Source organism: Colletotrichum tamarilloi (genome assembly GCF_030869305.1).
Source record: "Colletotrichum tamarilloi strain Tom-12 chromosome Unknown Scaffold_12.1, whole genome shotgun sequence".
Classification (NCBI taxonomy): domain Eukaryota; kingdom Fungi; phylum Ascomycota; class Sordariomycetes; order Glomerellales; family Glomerellaceae; genus Colletotrichum; species Colletotrichum tamarilloi.
Window position 1 is genome coordinate 326,087 of NW_026849395.1, and position 20,197 is coordinate 346,283.

General features: G+C 52.3%; 8 protein-coding genes across 8 annotated transcripts; 4 read left to right on the forward strand and 4 right to left on the reverse strand.

Moving 5' to 3' along the window:
- Positions 1-2,471: 2,471 nt before the first annotated feature.
- CTAM01_04920 (dihydrodipicolinate synthetase) lies at positions 2,472-3,605 on the forward strand (the record flags this gene model as incomplete). The annotated part of the gene is made up of 1 exon (XM_060520950.1): positions 2,472-3,605. The coding sequence occupies one exon, from the start codon at positions 2,472-2,474 to the stop codon at positions 3,603-3,605; it is 1,134 nt and encodes a 377-aa protein (XP_060384319.1).
- A 1,541-nt stretch (positions 3,606-5,146) lies between these two features.
- CTAM01_04921 (uncharacterized protein) lies at positions 5,147-7,231 on the forward strand (the record flags this gene model as incomplete). The annotated part of the gene is made up of 8 exons (XM_060520951.1): positions 5,147-5,316; positions 5,366-5,442; positions 5,496-5,575; positions 5,643-5,690; positions 5,758-6,117; positions 6,187-6,347; positions 6,397-6,994; positions 7,073-7,231. The coding sequence occupies 8 exons, from the start codon at positions 5,147-5,149 to the stop codon at positions 7,229-7,231; spliced, it is 1,653 nt and encodes a 550-aa protein (XP_060384320.1).
- A 665-nt stretch (positions 7,232-7,896) lies between these two features.
- Positions 7,897-9,342, reverse strand: CTAM01_04922 (major facilitator superfamily transporter; the record flags this gene model as incomplete). Its single annotated transcript, XM_060520952.1, has 3 exons — positions 7,897-8,529; positions 8,588-9,079; positions 9,145-9,342. The coding sequence occupies 3 exons, from the start codon at positions 9,340-9,342 to the stop codon at positions 7,897-7,899; spliced, it is 1,323 nt and encodes a 440-aa protein (XP_060384321.1).
- Positions 9,343-10,809: 1,467 nt separating this feature from the next.
- Positions 10,810-13,237, forward strand: CTAM01_04923 (glycosyl hydrolase family 92; the record flags this gene model as incomplete). The annotated part of the gene is made up of 3 exons (XM_060520953.1): positions 10,810-11,864; positions 11,923-12,600; positions 12,652-13,237. 3 exons carry the CDS (start codon positions 10,810-10,812, stop codon positions 13,235-13,237), a joined length of 2,319 nt encoding a protein of 772 aa, XP_060384322.1.
- A 320-nt stretch (positions 13,238-13,557) lies between these two features.
- CTAM01_04924 (uncharacterized protein) lies at positions 13,558-13,899 on the reverse strand (the record flags this gene model as incomplete). The annotated part of the gene is made up of 1 exon (XM_060520954.1): positions 13,558-13,899. One exon carries the CDS (start codon positions 13,897-13,899, stop codon positions 13,558-13,560), a length of 342 nt encoding a protein of 113 aa, XP_060384323.1.
- A 586-nt stretch (positions 13,900-14,485) lies between these two features.
- CTAM01_04925 (primase zinc finger) lies at positions 14,486-16,834 on the reverse strand (the record flags this gene model as incomplete). Its single annotated transcript, XM_060520955.1, has 1 exon — positions 14,486-16,834. One exon carries the CDS (start codon positions 16,832-16,834, stop codon positions 14,486-14,488), a length of 2,349 nt encoding a protein of 782 aa, XP_060384324.1.
- Positions 16,835-17,638: 804 nt separating this feature from the next.
- Positions 17,639-18,934, forward strand: CTAM01_04926 (uncharacterized protein; the record flags this gene model as incomplete). The annotated part of the gene is made up of 1 exon (XM_060520956.1): positions 17,639-18,934. The coding sequence occupies one exon, from the start codon at positions 17,639-17,641 to the stop codon at positions 18,932-18,934; it is 1,296 nt and encodes a 431-aa protein (XP_060384325.1).
- Positions 18,935-19,012: 78 nt separating this feature from the next.
- Positions 19,013-19,755, reverse strand: CTAM01_04927 (DASH complex subunit Duo1; the record flags this gene model as incomplete). The annotated part of the gene is made up of 2 exons (XM_060520957.1): positions 19,013-19,432; positions 19,489-19,755. 2 exons carry the CDS (start codon positions 19,753-19,755, stop codon positions 19,013-19,015), a joined length of 687 nt encoding a protein of 228 aa, XP_060384326.1.
- Positions 19,756-20,197: the final 442 nt, after the last annotated feature.

Genomic DNA, 20,197 nt, shown 5'->3' on the forward strand with positions numbered 1-20,197 from the left:
CAGCCCCAAGAAGTGGGAATGAGTGGTGGATGAGAATGAAGTTGATGCAGAGTAAGACTGCAAGACCTGTAAGACTCGGCACGCGACCAAAAGCAGGCAGGCAGAGAAACACTGCCACCGACAGACAGTTTCGATCTAAGACGGATACATGTCGTCTGAACGCACGTCGTAAATCATGAGGGCTGCCTTACCGCCTTGAGAAGCTGGGAATCGTCCATGACAAGGGGACCCCTCAAACGAGTTGGCACCTGGCTTTCCGGGGGAGCTGGCACGTTGGCTAGCGTGGGGGTTAGTGTTGTCTAAAGTCTGTCGATCCGTCCAACATCCGATGGCACCAGGGCTGTTCTCACTCATGAGTCGTTACGCTTGGTCCTCTCACAATTCGATTTGGACGTTTGCAGGGCGCTTGAGGAAACGATGGCTTGAAAAACTATTCAGAACACATGACGAAGACAGTTTCTCAATCTGGAAACTGAACGGTGGAGCCATCTTGCAACCTCGAGGTCCCATGTCGTAGCAAGGTACCTCAAAACCATCGACTGCATGATGGGCTAGCCTTCGTGTGTGTGCATGACTTGCAGCGGTGTATTGTGTCCGATGCTGGTTGCTCACCCCGTGCTTCGATCTTCACTTCCAACCCTCCGAGAAAAAAAGTGTCCATGAAACGCATTCGACTTGTTGACTTGGAGGTATTGACCAGGCTATTCTCAAACTGTTTATTCTTTGATCTTGAACCCTGTTCATAACACAAGAGCTCATACGACCTCCGCCACGAAACAGCGAATAGAAAGTCCTTGACGCTCTCAATGAGGCAGATCAGAATCAGTCGGTGGGGACAAGCGACGAGGTTGCTTTTCGTCCATGCGCAAAGATGCGTGAGATGCATAGACAATATAAATATGATTCGGTAGAAAACGACGGCTGAGGGAGAAGGGCTATGCTTCTCGATATCACGCGTGGGATTCGTGGCGCGGAATGATTCCTAGATGATTCGGAATAGGATGAAGCAGCTTTGATGGCTTAGGTGACGTGGAGGAGACAGCAGCAAATCTCTCTTTCCCACACACTCTCACATTCTCTCACTTACTCACTCACTTTTAGGCTTACGTGAGCAGATGCCATTGGCAACTCACAATTCACTGAAGGCTTTCTCAACCAAACATCATTCCCTAATGAGCCTAAAGCAGACGCTCATTGCCTCGCGGCATCCCTATTCAGAGCTCGGTTTGCCTCTTTCTAAAGATTCGTTGTTTAGCATATAGGTCAAGCAGATCTTTCACATAAAGATTGCCGGCGCAAATGCAGCAAAATCTTTCCTTCTTCGAATCGGATCGTAATTTATTCACTGCTGAGATCGGTTGAGGCCATCAGCGTCGGCCGAAACGGCGTGTCGTCCTCCAACATCAACTCAATTGATGGGACTTGAATCGAGGTAAAAACAAGACCAACACTTGAGAAGGGCGCCGTTTTAATACCGAGCCACATGAGTGACAACCGAACTGCTTGCGGCTGGTCGCAAGGTCTTTCATGGCTCATTTCTCACAGATTGTATCGGGAGGATGGTCCCTTAGATCTGGAGGTTATTCATCTACCCTCCAAGACTGTTCTGGTGTGAAGCTTAGCGGGATGGTATTGCCGGCTTGGAATGCTCGATTCTGCAGGTGTCTAAGGAGGCAACTTGGAGATCGAGGGCCTTTTTGAAGCTAACCCCCACGTCGAGCGGCGTAATACCCCAGAAGACGTATCTGGGTTGGGTTCAGCCATCCCACCTTCATCTCTCCCACTAGCAGATGCCGGTCTCGCGTCTTGCATGGCTAAGCAGCGATCCTGCCTTTGACTCCACGCACTGTGTCGCGAAGCCCTGGTCTAGACACTTCAGTCTCTCCGACATCCCGGTTCTCTGCTGCAGTTCTTCGTGCTACTTCGTTTGGCCAGTCGCAGCCCTTGCTGGTCAGTTCGGAATGGCCTGTTTGCCCATGACTTTCCGCATGGTGCGTCTTCTCCTTGAGTCCGAGAGTGAGAAGGACCTTGCTCGTATGCAAGAGCCGGTTCATCCGTTGGAGGCCCGCATCATTGTTTTCATCTCGGGCGACGCTGACTTACGAAACGGACGAGCCGCCACAATTACGAAGTAACCTGTGACGCCACTGGTCTGTTGCAAGACTAATATCGATATGCCACCCTTTGATGGGGGTCACATCATCCCTAGCTGCCTTCCTTCTTTTCCTTCCCTCCGATGATAAAAGGCCTCCTTCCCACTCCTCCCCGTCTTCCTCGGCTTGTTGAACGACCTCTAGGATCTCCATGAACCAAGATCGGCACAGCAAATACTATATTCAGTACAAACCTCATCATCTTACATTAATTTCCCGGGTTTGATATACACCTCTGCCACGCTTCGTGTATCCTACGTCGTGCTTCCTGTCGTCTTACCTGAAAGAAATCTTCTGCTACAATCTCCCACAACAGTCATGGCCCCTCACCAAGATGTCCCCTCGCCGGCGGGTAGTTTCACAGCCGGCTATAGCAGAATACCTTACAACCCTAATACTTCTTCACATCTACACATCGGAAGTCTGACTGCGGCTGAATCAAACTCACCTCTTAGCAGCTCATACGACAGCGCATCACTTGGCGCAGATCTGCAGGAGACCCGACCACTTGTTCCCGGTGTCTATGTACCTACCATGTGCTTCTTCGAGCCGGGTACGGAAAACGTGGATGTCAATACTGTTGCTCGCCATGCAGTACGACTTGCTCAAGCGGGTGTGACCGGCCTGGCCACCCAGGGCTCCAACGGAGAAGCAGTCCATCTTTCACACGCCGAGCGTCAACTCGTCACGGCAACAACACGACAGGCTCTCAATGACGCCGGTTTCTCTCACATGCCCATCATCGTCGGCTGCGGAAGCCAGAGCACACGCGAGACGATACAATACTGTACTGAGGCCTGGGCTGCTGGTGGAGACTATGCCTTGGTGCTTCCTCCGTCATACTACGCTGGCCTCTTTGCTCCGTCATCGGAAACCATCTTCGAGTACTTTCATACGGTGGCTGATGCATCACCGATTCCTCTCATCATCTACAACTTTCCTGGCGCAGTGGGAGGCATGGATCTGTCCTCCGACGTCATTGTGCAGTTGTCTCAGCATCCCAACATCGTTGGCGTTAAGCTTACATGCGGAAACACGGGCAAGTTGAACCGCGTTGCCGGCGCGACGAGGAAGCTGGCAAAGAATCCCAACTCGAAGACCCCGGAGTTCCTCGTCTTGGCAGGTTCAGCCGACTTCTCTATCCAGGCCTTGGTAGCTGGAGGGCATGGCATCCTCGCAGGCCTGGCCAACATCGCCCCCAAGGCTTGCATCAGAACCATTGAGCTGTTCCAAGAGGGGAGACATGGGGAATCTCAGGATATGCAAGAGATCGTCTCACAAGGCGACTGGACAGCGATCCAAGGTGGTGTTGTGGGCGTGAAAGCTGGCCTTCAGGCGTGGCTGGGCTATGGTGGTGTGGCCCGGAGCCCATTGCCGAAGCCTTCGGCCGAGCAGATGAAGAAGTGGAAAGAAGGATTCCGTGAACTAGTCGTTCTCGAGAAGTCGCTATGAGACCAGACGTCTACTTCGGCACTGGTTTGGTGTTCCAAACTGAACAAACACACACCCCCGAGCCTTTACTTGGTTCTGAGGAGATTTGAATATGGATGAGATTATGGGCTTCCGGATTTGCATGAAGGGCCCTCTTGGTGCAGGAACTTGGCTTAGTTGAGATGATCATTGGCGTTCCACTTAGCAGCCTGCTACAGACAGGTTTGCCTCATTTTCTATCTCGGTTGAGCGAAAAGCTGTATTGCTGAAGGCAAAAAGTTGTTCACTTAGGTTCCACATTATACAATGTTTGATATCATAAGCATACCGCTGTGAAATATGAGATTCGACTAAGTAGCTAACCTATTGACATGATGAAAATTTTTCAATTGCTCGCACATCGTGTATTGTGATCGCCAATAGCCACGATGCTTGTGTCTTTCCCCGAAAAGTTGCCATAACACGTGATCCATGGCACATGGAGGGACATGTGAAGGCATGCATCAAAGACGACAGTTCTTCCCTAGCCGCTGAATAACCTGATGTCTGCCACGTCAGAGCGCCTTGTACACCTCGTGCAGCATGAAAGTCGCCTCGCCCAGGAATAAGACATCGTATTTCTCAGCCAATGCATTTCATCTCCATCATCCAGCGCTTCTTCTAAAGCGCCTCCGAGAGCGGTGAAGTGAAGAAACGCAGAAAAGGGAGGAAACTCAGTCACGGCGTGGCTTCGCATGGTGACACCAACCGGCTGTCTGCATCTCGGAAGGACGGCATCATAACGCAAACGGAAACTGGTGGTTCTGCTCGTGATGCAGACAGAGGTTGTCGCCAGCACAGGTTCGTTCAGGCTACAAATCAGCGCCAAGAAGGAGACGCGAAATAACGCTCGTATTAGGGGCCATAGCAAAGCCGCATCGACGGCAATACTGACCGCTCCGTTTATACTGTTTTCCCAATCTCATGGTCTGACGGCAGTCACCCGTAGCGTTTCCGGATTCGAGAACCCGGTACGGCTGAGGTTTCCCGCTTCAGGATGCGGTCTGTCGTCAACGTTACCCAAATGAGCAAAGACTGTCCAAAGGAGAGAGCCCCCACAGCGCGGTCTTTAACGATGTCGTGATACAAACACGCGCCGTATCTATTTTGGTATACTATCGAAGATTTAGTCCTACGGTTGTTCCTAGATGCGAAAGCTCACTCAGGGTCGTCACCAGCTGATCATGCATCCACATCCTCCATCCGAGGTAGGCAGAGGAAGAGTAACATCGTCGAACATCGTCGAACATCGTCACCATGTCGCGCAACGGTACGCGGCGGCAGGTGCACGAGCATGATGAGTTTCCCACATTCTGGGTTATGATACAAGGTTGGTGACAGCACGGGATCATGGATCGGATCCGACGGCTTTTCTCGTTTGCTTCGAAATCTTGGAAGGGGCCAACTTGACTGTTCCATATGAAAGCATAAAATCGTGCCGAAATCCCGATCTTTTTGAGAAAAAGGCCTTTGCCTCCTTCATGCATCTCGAATTGACTTGACGTACACTGTCTCAACACACAATGGTTTCGACTTTGTCACTTGTTATTGACATTCTTGTAGCCGCGTCATGTACCATCTCGGCGCAACAGTACCCTATTGTTGGAGTGAGATCCGGTATCAATATGCGGACTGGTGAAATGCCAATAAGGAGGAACATCAACACCATACACGAAGAAGCCGGGCCGCAATGGTAAGACTATAGCTTTATGATAGACACCATCTTTCTCACAAACGCTTAGGGACTTATACATTAGAGCCCTCATGGCTATGCAGGATGCGAACGAAACCGATCCCATATCGTATTTTCAAGTCGCTGGTTTGTCATCGTAAAGTCCCTTCATTATCAGAACATTCTACTGACAGTCGCAGGCATTCATGGACAGCCGTATATGGCCTGGTCAGGAGGGGGACCACAGACCGGGGCGAATGCTGGATATTGCCCACATAACGTACGTCTTCACAGTCCGGCAGCGCAAATTTTTTTTTTTTTTTACTTTCTTGCTAATAGTCAACTAGCAAGGACTGTTTGGTACTTGGCATCGCGGATATCTCTCGCTTTACGAGGTTCGTGCGACCGATCACCCAAACATGAAGAATCAATGAGTGAGTGAAAACTGACTACTTGTTCCAGCAAGTGCTAGTCCGCTACGCCAAGCGTATTGCGCTCTCTTACCCGGAGTCTCATAAGCGAGAATACGTTGAAGCTGCGGAGAGTTTGCGCGTTGCGTACTGGGACTGGGCCGCGGACTCCCAGGTTCCGCCCGTGACGGCGATGCCGACAGTTGTCATCAAGAGGCCTGTGGGCGGCGCCTTGCAGCCACTCGCGGTGCGAAACCCATTCTACCGTTTTACTTATCCGAAAACGGCTCTCAATGGAAGATTCGGCAGCTTTGATGGAAAGAATTACACGAAGCGGTGTGTTGGAGACGGCGAAAGCTATCCCGATACGGCGAACGCGAGGCTCAAGGGATACGGCTTGAAGGAAAAGGTTGTAAGTTGATGAACACAATTCCAAAGAGCAAGCTTGTGGCGTTTCAAGTTGGTTGTCTTTACTGATTAGCCGCAGTATAATGTCTTCTTGAAGGCAACCTCCTTCGATGAGATGGTCACTGCCCAGAATGAAGGCGCCAACTTTGAAGGGCCTCATGGAGAAGTCCATGTCGGGGCCGCCTGCGGCCAGGATCTCCTCCATCTATCAACCTCGGCATTCGAACCACTATTGTAAGTTCTTCCTCACCCTTGTGACGCCAGGTCTAATTCGTCTCCCAAGCTGGCTTCATCATGCCAATGTAGATCGCCTCATTGCCTTCTGGCAAGCTCTTCACTTCGAAAATGCCACAATGCATTTCTCCTATGCCTCATCCCAGATGTTCGCCACGCCATCCGGGACCACCATCAACCCGCAGTACCCCTTGTGGCCCTTTACTGGGACGGGCGGTGGTCCGCTTACCAGCGAATCGGTCACGCACGTCCGTGACTGGGGGTATACGTATGCACCGATGAGGTTCTGGGATCAGACACCAGGAGACGTTAAGATGGCGGTCAAAAGGACGGTAAATAGCATCTACGGTCCTCAGAAGCAGCAATCTTCTTCCATGAGGGGCAAGCGGCGCAAGATGGTCCCGATAAGGCAGTATGTCGCCAAAGTCGAAGTTGAGAGAAACGAGCTGGACTTGCCTTGCCAAGTGCAGCTTTTCTTGAAAGGCTCGATGGCGGGCTCTTTGACGTTACTGGATATGCCCAGGCAGGGGAAAAGCTATGATGAGATTCCTCTGAATCGAGGTATCGACGCTGCTGGCCTGCGTGGTCTCTCAGTAAGCGGGATTCTTGGAGGGATTGCAGATGGGCTGGAAGTGGTCATTGACAAGGTGAGTACAACCATCGCACTTAATCCCCATATGACGCGTAGTTTCAACGCCATGTGAGACTGATAAGCTTCTCGACAGTTGGATGGCACAGCTACGCCGTTGGAACGTGTCCCAAGTTTGAAAATTGAAGTTGAAGACCAAGAGATCGTTCCATCAGACTCTACGGACCAACTTCCGACGCTGGGTACTAGGCGGAGTCGGCCCGCAATGCTACGACCTCTGTCAGTTGACTACTAGATGGCTGATTTGATTGCTAAGAGAAGTCTTTTTCTTGCGCACACACATACATATGTTCGTAATCTTCGGGTCAATGTTTCTCATGAGTGAAAGGGATGCCGGTACTTCTGCTTGCCGCTTTCGGTCCGGCGTTTGGTAACAATACGAGGCGCATTTTGTACTTAGATAAGGTAGTGATAGTGAAGTATACACCAACAAGCCCTGTCAAATGGTTCGGGTTTGAGACATGCTCTGCCGTTTTGTATTCATGTGCCTGAATGATCTGTCAGATGACATTGGGATTTCCGCCCGCTTGGGGGTTGTATGCGACACATCTGCTCGTTTTAAGAAGCACGATGTGCACATAGGCAATGCGGAACGTCGGACGTGAGAATAAGTCAAATATGGTCACCTAAACACAAGAACACTAAGCCCTGGTACAACGAGACCCAAAACCAGGGCGAACGAGCGAGGTTGTACTTAACGGCCCGAAAGGCGCGTCTGATGTGTCTTACGGGCGCTTAAGTAGACGTCAGTCGGCGAGGGTGGTGATATTCTTGCACGTATGACTGGAGACTAGGGCTGCGGCATGAAGGTCCTTGTTCATATCAAGGTCAAGACCAGTCAAATTCTAGTTGGAGACGAGAAGATCGCCACACGGAGGCGATAATGGGACTAATAGCTATCTACACATCCTGTCCACCCATAAGCCACAGCGCGCCACAACTCGCCTGAAGCAGCATGCCACAGACGAGAAACACCTTACCCGCCTGTCCATCGCTGCTGAACATCAAGCTAACAACCACAAAGACATTGAGCGGGATTCTCAGGACGCCGTACACCTGTGCCCTGACACCGTCATCGACGACTTTCCCCTTGAGGTATCCCATCGAGGGGAAATACAGCCCGACGCAGGCTTCGAACAGGCAGAAGAGCCAAAAGGTGACTTGCTCCGCGCGAGGAGCACCCGTTCCGAGAGCGAAGAACACGGCGTTGGCGGCGAACAGGACCGATAGCAGCAGCCGGGATGGCGTGGAGACGAGGGCGAGCAGGCGGGGGTACAGAAGAGAGGCGAGGAGGGTCGAGGCCATAAAGGAGGCGAAGATGATGCCGTATGGCAGTGTTTCGGGTGAGGATGAGGCCGAGACGAGAACCGGGGACCAGAGTACTACAAAGAGATACATTGAACCTTCAAACATGGTTGAGGCGAGGCCGATTGTGAGAACGCGCTTGTCCGTCATTGTGGCCCAAAGACTAGGCTTGTTGACGTTGGACCTTTCCGATGAAGAGACTTGACCTGCCGAGCCATAGTTCTCGTCCTTCACACCCAGTCAGTAAGAAAATAGCAATAGTCTACGATTTGATGTTGCAACGTACCCATTGACTGGCAATAACACCAGCAGCAACGACCAGCAGCCCGACACTGGCCAAAAATGGCGACTTGCGGGTCCCAGTCACGGAGACGAGCCATTCGCTCACAACACCGCTCACAATCGCGACAATGCTGTTGACAGTGCTCATCAGGCCAAACGTCCGCGAAAGGTCCATGCCCTTCTCGCTCAGACGACGGGCATGGAAATCCGTCACCATCCAGCTCTCAAAGACGCTGAACAGGAGACTAGTTCCCAGACCGCCGAGTACGCGGCCGATGAAGAGCAACGGGACACTGGGTATCGTGGTGAGAATGCAGGAGAGCGCGTATGCGGCGCAGAAGAAGAGGCAGCTGGCCTTGCGGCCGTGGCGGTCGGCTAGTGAACCGATGAAGTAGCCGGCCACGGCGCCGGAGACGAAGCCGGTTGTGAAGAGCGTCGGCACGAAGTCTGCCGAGATTTGATGCTCATTCTTGTAAAGAGAGTAGAGGAATGGCCCCTAATGTTGCCATGTCAGGAGGTTCGATCCTTAGATTCAGAGATTGCATGTGAGGGGCTAGCTACCTGTAGCCAGTCTGAACCCATTACGAGGGCGTAGACGACGTAGAAGGCCCATTGAGAGCCTGTCTGCTTTGACTTCTGTTGTGAACTCTTCTTCGCATCTTTCTTGGAGACATCAGACTTGTCTTGGCCTCCCGAAGCGAAGAGAACGCCGCAGGCGAGGAGAAGGCCGGCGAGGTTGATCTGGTAGATGTCTAGCATCGTGGAGGATACCTAGCGGGTGACTGGGTCTTAGATTCTCAATCTTTGTACGGACTACACTGGCAGACACGTCGAGTGAGAGATACTAAGTAGGGTATGAAATGAAGCCAGCTTCGATGTGAGATTGTGGTAAGAGTCGAGATTAAGAGCGAAAGCCCCGTGAGGTGGAGTTGAAGTCGTTAAACTTCGAAGTTCCAGGTGTCCTTCTCCATCTTGCACGGGGTGATTTTCCGGGGGCTAAGCTGGAGCATTGAGTGTTTCGGACGCACAACCTCTAAAGGGGCTCTTCCAAACGTCTCGTTTTAGTTCATTGAGTTCGTCTGATGTTCGTGAGCCTGGTGTTCGGACGATTTTTTCCTCTCTCGTGTGGACTTGTAAACTTATGTAAATCCATTGTCATATTGTCAGTCTGACTACGTGGACTGAGTCATATTGAGCCACTTACAAAACGTAGAGGGGGATGAGAGAAAGCTGCCAGAAGCTGCGAACGAGACAAGAAAGCGACCTAGACAGGAGTGTCCGGGGCCGTGCTATCCCTGTAACTGACACGAGCTAGGGGCCTCACAGTGTGCGGACCCTCAGGAAGATCACTCCGTAGCTTCAAACAAAATGGTTTCCGGAAACATTCTATAAAAACCTCGCGTATTTTACCATCTTCCAGACCTGGGGTCATGAGGATGCAATAAAAGCACCCAGTTTCACTTCACCCTTGTGATATATCAGTCCCTGCTTTCCTGGTTTGCCTCGCGAGCCTGACCTCCTATCACTTGTCATCCTTTTCATATCGCTTAGATATGTAAGACTTCGGTCTCAACCCTTTGTTGGCTTCGGCTGTATCAACTCATCGAACAAGTGCCGTCCAGTATCCCGGACGGACCCAATGTTGAAGAATCTACGGAATCAATCAATGCGATGTACAGCGCTGCATTTGACGTCCGGCAGAGAAAACCAAGCAAGCATGCGTAGTAGGGAGATTGAAAAAGAAGGCACGGTCAGTTGTGCCATATCTCATCCATTTAGCCCCCAAGAGCCGTGCCCATATTCTGGCTTGATCCAAACGATGCAATGGAGCTAACCACTCTATGTAACGTTCATTTTATTCCCGTGATCTTCCACGCAGGATCGTCGAACCTAGTACCACCTACCGCATAGAGCTCTTGTGCGGGGTCGTGAACTAAACTTTGCTAATCAAGTCGGACGACGTTGCTGCCGGGATTGCCGTGCGGTCATTATGCATGAGGCAAGGCGATGGAAGTAAATGAAAATGAGCTCTTCGGAGACTCGGTCGATGATCCAGCTTCAACTCTGACATGAACTGCGTAGCTTCGGGTTTGGGTTCAGCCTCTTCTCGCCGGATAACACCCAACGAGCAGACTCTCCTTCTCTCGGGTACTACTTGAGCATCGAATGCCGTTCTAGAAGCAGTTGGTCCATTTCCTCCCAGCGTGCTCTCGTCGCATGTAAACCATGCGCTTTCTCGTACCGCTCATTGCCTTCGTAGTGGCGGGATGTTGCCAATCGTTTGATCCATTAGCCTTTGTTGACCCTTTAATCGGTTCCCAACGCGGCGGGAACGTATTTGCCGGTGCGACACTACCATACGGCCTCGCCAAGGCCGTAGCCGATGTCGACGGGGAAAAGACTGGAGGTTACTCGACCGACGGGAGCAACATCACCGGCTTCAGTATCGTCCACGACAGCGGCACCGGCGGAAACCCCAGCCTGGGCAACTTCCCGCTCTTCCCTCAGCTCTGCCCCGGCGACGAGCTTAACAACTGTAGATTTCGTATCGGGGACCGGGCGACGCAGCATGACGTGAACAAGACCGTCGCCGAGTCGGGCTACTTCTCCGTCGAGCTGTCGTCCGGCGTGAAGGCGGACATGACGGTATCTGAGCACGCGGCGCTCATGCGGTTCAAGTTCCCGAGCGGCGGAAGCGAGCATCCGCTCGTGCTGTTGGACTTGACAGATCTTTGGGCGAGCAGGCAAAACGCGTCGATCAAGGTCGACACGCCCACAGGGCGAATGTTTGGAAACGGGACATTCCTGCCTAGCTTCGGTGCTGGGTCGTACGTGCTTCACTACTGCGTCGACTTCTTTGGCGCCCAGGTCTTTGATACTGGGGTATGGGTCAATAACAGAGCCGGTAACGAGCCCAAGGAGCTGTTCATCACGAGAGGCTTCAACCTGTTTTACCTCGAGGGCGGCGGCTTCGTGCGCTTCAAAGAGCTGACCAACGACACTGTCACTGCCAGAGTGGGAGTCTCGTTCAAGAGCCGTGATCAGGCATGTCGCAACGCAGAGAAGGAGATTCCGGATCCGCTGAACAACTTTGATTCGCTGGTGAAGACAGCAAAGGACGCTTGGAGAGAGAAACTGAGCCCCGTTTCAGTCAAGGCAGCTGGCGCAACGGAAGACTTGCAAAAGAGTTTCTGGAGCGGCTTATACCGTAACATGATTTCTCCTCAGAATTACACTGGTGAGAATCCGCATTGGGATAGTCGGATCCCTTACTTTGATTCGTTCTACTGGCAAGTATCCATTTCATGTCTCCAGCTCTCCTTTTCTAATAATGTGCAGCATGTGGGACAGCTTTCGTGCCCAACACCCCCTGCTTACCGTTATCGATCCAGCAGCTCAAGCGCAAATGATAAACTCCATGCTCGACATCTACAAGCACGAAGGCTGGCTGCCAGACTGTCGCATGTCTCTCTGCAAAGGCTGGACTCAAGGAGGCTCCAACGCCGATGTCGTAATCGTTGACTCCTACGTCAAAAACCTAACCTCGATAGACTGGAAGGTGGCTCTCGCGGCCATAACGAAAGATGCCGAGGACGAACCCCTGGAGTGGTCTTATGAGGGACGCGGCGGCCTCACAAGCTGGAAGACCCTCAACTACATCCCGTATCTAGACTTTGACCCAGTTGGATTTGGCACAAACTCAAGAAGCATCACGAGGACTTTGGAATACTCTTACAACGACTACTGCCTTGCAACCCTAGCTCAGGGGCTAGGGGGGGGTCAGTCACACGACAAATACATTGCAAGAAGCATGAACTGGCAGAATCTGTGGAAAGAGGACCAAAGATCTTTGATCAATGGCACCGACACTGGATTCTCTGGCTTCTTTCAGCCCAAGTACATGAATGGAACATGGGGCTTCCAAGATCCCATAGCTTGCTCGAATCTCGCCGGGTTCTGCTCCCTGACGACAAATCCGAGCGAAACGTTCGAGGCGAGCATCTGGCAGTATCAATTGTTAGTACACTCCAACTTCTTGCGACTGCGGTCTAGCTAATCTGTCTCCAGCATCGTTCCCCACTCCACATCAACCCTCATCGATCTCATGGGCGGCGATGACGCCTTCGTGTCCCGCCTCAACTACTTCCACGCGTCGCCACTAGCCGACATCTCCAATGAGCCCGTATTCCTGACCGTCTACCTCTACCACTACGCCGGCCGGCCAGGCCTCTCAGCGGAACGCATCCACAAATACATCCCCTCGGCCTTCAACTCTTCGCGTGGCGGGTTGCCGGGTAATGACGACTCGGGCGCCATGGGGGCTTTTCTTGCCTTCTCCGTCATGGGCCTATTCCCAGTTGCGGGGCAAAATGTGTATCTCATCACGCCGCCGTTCTTTGAGGAAGTTAGTGTCAAAAGTTCGGTGACGGGAAAGAATGCCACTATCAAATGTGTCGGGTTTGACCCTGCGTACAAGAACATCTACGTGCAGAGTGCCAAGCTGGACGGGGAGGCGTATACCAAGAGTTGGATCGGACATGAATTCTTCAGTCAGGGTAAGACGTTAGAGTTGACGCTGGGAGACAAGGAGTCCGACTGGGGGAAGAGTAAAGAGGCAAGGCCGCCGAGTTATGTGGCTGTATCGAAGACGTGAGAGTGTGGAGCCGCGCGTGGTATTCGCAGACGTATACTCAGATGCTCATGTTCCGCAGTATTCTCACATGGAATACAACACCATAGCCATCGAGACTCTGTATTCAATTCAATCGGCAACGTTGAGGCAAGAAGAACCACCTGATGTGTATATGACCTAGTGGTGGAAAGTAATGCCTGGTTTCGGCAAGAGCGCGAGTTCGAATTTGTTGGTCCTACAAAAGGCCACAAGCAGCTTCTTTTTTGGACTTCTTTTGGACTCTTCTTTTACGATTCTCTTTTTCTTACTATCTGCTTCCATGTGTTCTTCTCACCGTCAATCTAGCTACCGTATGCCCGCGGCGTCATGCTCCCAAAACCTCTTGACTCCAAGTCTCGTTCTCGTAGCTCACGCTGCTCTTTGGCGTACTTGCGGTCGATAAAATTAGCACTGTCGTATAGATCGACGGCCTTTGGATCGACGGCGCTGCCGATCGCGTGTTCCTCCTCACTGGCGAACAAGAAGAAGGTGCCGCCGGGGGCGTCATCGCAGCTCATGTGGTGAACCACGATGTTTTCTGCGTCGGCGCAGAAGACTCTCTCGGCAGCTTTTACATTTCGAGCGGCAAGAAGAGCGACTGCCGCGGCTCGTAGGCCGGGCAGGGTATTATGTTGTCTTTTCATTTTGGTGTGTGATGTTTGTTATTTTGGAGTGCTCTTCCCAGGAAGAGTGAAAGGTTCGTTGGTTTTTGGTGTGTAAAGGAGACAGCTTAGGACTCTTTTGGCGAACAAATTGAGTACGATTGACGACGATTCATGGCTAGAAAGATGAGTTACAAGAAGCTGAGTGGTGAATGGACGGCATTTTGAAGGAAGTCACATTCACCTCCCGGTGTAATTCTCAGATATCCCCTTGATGAGGATCATGTGCTCAAGTGAAGCTAAATAGCGACGAATACGCTTCCGCGGTCATATCATTGATGTGACGCCGAGTGAGGCAGTTTACTATACCTCACCTTAGCCAGGTGTGATCACACGAAATACTAAGTAAACGGTCAGACTATTGTCAAAATAGTGTCTTTTTTGACGTGATATCCTGTCTTGAAGCCCTTTTCTGTAACCTGTATTTGGTGACCATAATCGCTTCAAGCGGACTCCATCCAGGAGTCATACCCGGGGAAAACTCCCTGTGTAACCGCAAGCCCATACCTTCCCATCCCGTCCGACCAGTGTCGCCTTCGAATGACCCCATTCCCAAAAAATGCTGCCTTCACACAATAATCAAATCGTCGTCATCGTCATCTTCAAAAGAAACCGCCTGCGGCAGATCCATACCCAGACTCTCCCTCCCAGCCTCGCGAATCCCCTTCTCCGTCACGAATCTCGTCTTCTTCCTCACCGGCGGCTTATCGCTATTCAGCTTTTCGCCTTCCTTCATCTTCGCGAGCTTGTCCTTGAGATTGCCGCCCCATCCAAAACCGGTCTTCAGCCCTGTCGCGGCCGTGGCCGACGACGGCGCTCCGACCGAGGAGCTAGACTGCGCGCTCTGTGGTCTCTTGCGTTTGATTGGGCTGAGGTGAAGGGCCAGTTCCCTATTCCTGGGCATAATGCCTAAACTCTTCATATCGGGTTTCTGTCGCGCCCCGAGTACGTTCGAAGCTGACGAGGATGACGGCAAACTTGACGCGGAGGTAGGATTACGTTTGCGGTCTGTTTGTTGCATGTACTCCTTTCCAGTGCCGGCGCCGATTTTACTCAGCCGCGACATGATGCCCCTCTCGCGTTCTTGGGCAATCATCCTTCTTTTCAGATTCTCTTCCTTTTCTCTCCTGTCCATAAGCGCCTGGCCTCCGTCAATGAGTGACGCAGAACTCATTGATTTCGTAGCGAACCAATGGCTGTGTGTTTCTCGGTCGTACTTTCCCGATTTCTTCTCAGGCTCTGGGTTCACAAGCTGTCTCGATTTCCACTTGAACTTCTCTCCAACACCGCCAAAGTCCATTGTGTTGACCTCCATGCGACTTGCTCGCTGCTTGGAGACAGCTTCGTTAGTATGAAATTCGCAAAACTCGGTTCGTTTCTTGTTGACCCAAGAGTTGCAGAACTCGCCATCTTTCTTGATGGATTTGCAGAATCCCAAGTCCCGGGCCTTTCCAATCTCCATGATTGTGTCAGCATCAGAGTTGATCACTAGACTGAACTTCCCAGTGGCTTCTCTGCCAACTGGAGGTGGCATAATGGTCGGGTTCAGAATCGCCAGCACTGTGCCTTCTGTGAGCTTCCAAAATCGGGTAAATCCTGAGTTGAAGAGAAAAAGCTCAAGTTCCCACTTTAGATCGCATAATGTGACGACCATGTACTTCCCTCGGTCTGACTGCTTGCCATTTTGATCAGCCCGGGGCTTGTGAGAGCGGGGTTCTGACTTCTTTGCAACAACGGCGAAGACGACAATGTCTTGTTCAATGTCTGGGAGCTGAAACTCTGGAGCCTTAACCTTCCGCAGCAAGTCGGGCAACTTGAATATCTTCTTTCCAGACAGAGTCCTGGTCAAGACTTGGTGGGGAAGAATGCGCTGGGAGAGATGAAAGCTAGAATACGGTTCGAATGCCGATGCTTCGGCTTCCGGCACATCTGCTGGCGCGACCTTCTTCGGTCTTTGTGGTTTCTGTCCAGCCATCATCCAGTCCGGTGGAGGCTCGTAGAGACCTTGGGGGTCGTCGTCGTCTTTGGAGGATGATGGAGCTGGAAGAGCAGGTATTGCGTCTAGCTTGCGCTGGTTGGGTTCTGCTCTGCTCATTCCACCAAGGATCTCATCTCTGGAGAAACTCGGCGCAGCTTCCTCTTGCTCGGGAATGTCAATCGCCTTTTCCTTGAACTGCTCAATCTCTTTCTGCCCAATATCAAAGGTCTCCGACCTGACTTTTTGTACTCTTTCCCTCAATCCCTGTCGGTCGACCTCTTGTGTTCTTGCTGCGGCTAGCCTCTCATTGAAACTCAGTGGTCGTGATACCTCTTGTTGAGCAGGAGTCCGTGACCTTTGAAGATAACCGCCGAACTGCTGCTGCCCATCTTGGGGATTTGTATTCCTGCGCAGCACACTCGGTGCTCTCTTGATACCTTTATCAATCCCGAGCGCAACCCGGGTCGGCGATGCTTTTGGTGGTGCGGGCTGAGTCTTTCGGATCGGAGACACAGGCACCTCGATGGTGGCCTGGGGTTCAGGTCGGGATAGCGCCCGGCCAACTCCAAAACCTTTCGAGGTTGGTCGCGCTTGAGTCTGTGGAGCTGCTTCTGTCCTCTCCCTTGCGCTTTGCAGCTTCTTCAACTTTAACCTTGCCTGAATTTCCTGCAACTTCAACTGAAGTGTCTCCTCATCCTCATCCTCCTGGTCGTCCATTTCGTCGATCAAATTCGCCGATCGTGTAGATAAGGTGGAGTTTGCTCGTCCCCTCTTCAACGGTGAAGGAGAGGGTGATCCTCGATTTTGAAGGCGTCTGAGGCGCTCGCGACCGCTCGGTGTGCTAATGAGGGCTTCGTGAGGAGATCGGGGAGGCCATTGAGGCTCGTCGGGCGGGGGGGCTACGTTGATGTTATGATGCTGATCGTTCAGGATGTCCATTCATTACGAACCAGGAGGCATCTCGCCGGGGTATCACAATGGTGTAGTCGAGGGCGTAGCTGTCGTATGTCCAGTCCGCCTTCCGGAAAGACCGCTTGTTGGAGCTTTAACGCCACAAGCCCATGACCCGCCAGCCGGCCTTCTCAGCTTCTTCTGGCGCAAGACTGGATTGAAAGTCGAGACGAGGGGTCTGTGCTGGCAAATAAACAGCAAGCGGACAAAGAAAAGGAGACGATAGCGACTGATGAGAAGGGTGTAAGGTGCGGCTAAAGGAGTGACGTCGAAGTTGGTGAGCCAAATGACCGCCTAAAACAAAATAAAGCAAGAGTGCGAATAGTGCGGTAAGAATGCCTCGAAATCGTTATCGAATTGTCGCATCTGAACCTCGTCGTCACGATAAGCCTGGTCAGACTAGCCTGAGAAGAGGAGTTTGACGTGGAGTAGTCGATGACTTTTCCCTGTTTCCATTGGCTGTAGTCGCGTCAAGCCCCAGACGACGCGATCCACTTTCTAATTGAACTCGGCGCGTCGTCGCGTAAGAGCACAGCACAGACAGAAAGGGTCCTATTAACTTCTCAGTCCAAAGACGACCGATCTCAGAGGAAAGTACCAGGTATCTTCGTCCCACTCACTTTTGACCACCACCAGCTTGGCTGCTCCCATTCAGACTTCAACTCACCACCGATCTTTCTTAGACCTCTCACACAATCAAAAGCCGTTCTTTATGGGTCAATTGGTCTATTTTTTGGTGTAAATCACTCCTTGAACATCATCAACCTAACTCCTACACACATCATCTTCGTCATGGCGAGAACAAGAGCGACCAAGACCGCACCGGCGGCAAAGACCGAGTCGAGCAATGCCTCTTCGACGGCCAAATACACTCTACCCGAAGAGTCGTCAAGCGCTCCCCAGCTGTTCATAATCCCCCAAAAAGCTACCCGTGAGGCTCGCATCGTCTCTCTTCCCAACCCTCGCTACTCTAAGCCCACCCGCTACCTGCTTTGCCCGGAGACAGGCATCTACGAGTTTATAAAGGTTGCTTCGCCGAAGACGACACCAAGGAGCTGGATGATTGAGACGACCGCTGGCACACTGGAGGAGACGGATGAAAAGGTCGAATCTCGGCTTGAAGCCCAGGTCACCAATAGCGCCGACCTTTTTGTCGCGACAGCTGTGGATCCTCTGTTCCTACTGGTTCCAGGCCTATTTGGCACCGCGAAGCCAACAGACACGAAGCGACTATTCCTTTCCAGCGACGACCACTTCGATGCAGTCTCGACTTCGTCTTCTCACATGTCCGAAGCTCTGCGATGCCCCAAGACGAGAGCGCTCCTCGAGTCACGCATGCAAGTCGTGTGTGATACCGTCGATGCTGGCGATGAGAAGATGTACCGGCTGAGCGAGAAGAAGCTTGTTCTTCAAATTCTCGCAAAGGCACGGTCTATGAGCTCCAAGGGACTCCCCGCCAGCATGGACGAGAAGTTTGTCAAGAAAGTCTTGGAAGCTCCTATTCAAGTTCAGAAGTCACAAGCTGTCAAGGTGGAAGTGGCTGCGAACGAAGCGAATACGTCGACACCGTCGAACGAAACTGGTGAATCCCAGTCATCCGTCTCGACTGTTGACAGCAAAGCCTCAGCTACATCCAATGTTTCCACAGCAGCCACATCGGTCGATGGAGAAGTATCCGAAGAGACCGTCGTTAGTGCTATCCAAGCATCCGCCGAGGTGACCAGCTTGCAACGACTCAAAGTTGCCTTCAGCTTCATCTGCTCGAGCTATGTTGCGCCAGGCATGGCGTTGATTTTGAAGAAGCTCCTTGCCGATAAGGAAACTTCAGGCGTCGACTTCTCGCCATTGGACGAATATGTGGTCCAGCTCACCAAGCTTCGCGCAGAAGCTGCCTCATCTCGCTCCATGGCCGACTACTCGAGGAAACGCATGCTCGACGAGGAAGAGGAGGAGGCCCGCGCTGAGAAGAAGCGCAAGATGGAAGAGGAAAAGAAGAAGAAGGCCAGTCAAACGCGAGGCGTGAAGGCCTTGGGCAAGGTCAACACCACGGGCATGAAGAAAATGAGCGACTTCTTCAAGAAGAAATAGGCTAGCCGGCGGCCGACCATTTGAATGCAATCATTTTTGGGTATCGGTACTCGTTCACAAACAAAATGTATCGTCCCCTTACTCCGTACCTCTAGCTCGGCCCCGATATCCACCGCGAACGCTCGCCGCGCCCCTGCCGATCCTCGATGTGCTACTCGAGTAGCTGTGACCGCGGGTTGCCGATGAGGTGCCTCGCACACGCCCACGAGAAACTCCCCGGCCACGTGGTGCGCTGCCGACTGCCGCCTGTCTCTGTCGCTCTTCGTCTTCCTCCTCTCTCTTCCTCCGAGCCGCTTCGCGTCGCCTCTCTTCTTCAGCCGCCCGTCTCTCGGCAAGCTGCTGCTTCTGTAGAGTCTCTGCCTCCAGTTGTACCAAGTCGTTACTTGCGCCTTGCCAGTTAGGGTTCAGAATGAGTCGCTGATTGTGTTCGGTTTGGGAGAGGATTCGGGTCCAGGTGTTCAGGAGTGTGGATGCGTTGGACACGGTGCTGCCAACAGTCTGAGGGCGAGGTCAGTTGGTTTCATTTCAGAGAAGCTTCTCGCGGGGCGACGCACATTCATGTTGCCCTTGGCCTTGTCAAGGGTGCTGATTATGCCTTCAATGGCAGCATTGATGTTCCGCACTCCCTCCAATTCTTTCCGCAAAGAAGCCTCTCTGTCATATGGGGCATTGTGAGTCTGATTTGCGGGCGTCTTTGGTGTCTTGGGTGTCTTTGGTGTTCTAGGGGTTTCGGGCCGCTCGGAGGGAGGTGCACCTCTGCCCTCGGGGCCAGGAGATGCCCATATGTCCTCGGTGATGGAATCGTCGGTGTAGTCTGCCATAGTGGTAGGGGCACTTGGGCGTTCAGCTGCAGCTACAGATTGGTTATGGCTCTGTTCTATTCGGCGATTGTCGGTCCAGACTTGGATGAGGGGACGTTCCGTTTGAAGCGCAGTCTAGCTTGTTCGTGCTGTCAGGAAGCGCGGCGCAAGACGGAGTGTGACGTTATTTGTTGATGGATTAAGACTTCTGGTTTAGAGGTCTTCGGTCGCTTGGGGGAAAATGTGGGATGCAACGAGTGAGGGGCACTCAGGAGTGGAGACACTGTGGTGCCAAAGGTACGAATAGGTGTACAGTGGCCAGTGCTTTATCTAGTACACCAGCTTCAGCGTGTACCTTAGAAAGTAGGACCTTGGATAGTGACAGTGCTCGCCCACTCGAGCGCTGTTGATTATACGCGAAAATTCGCGTCTCCTGAGTCGTCAACGCGTCCCCGCTGCTATG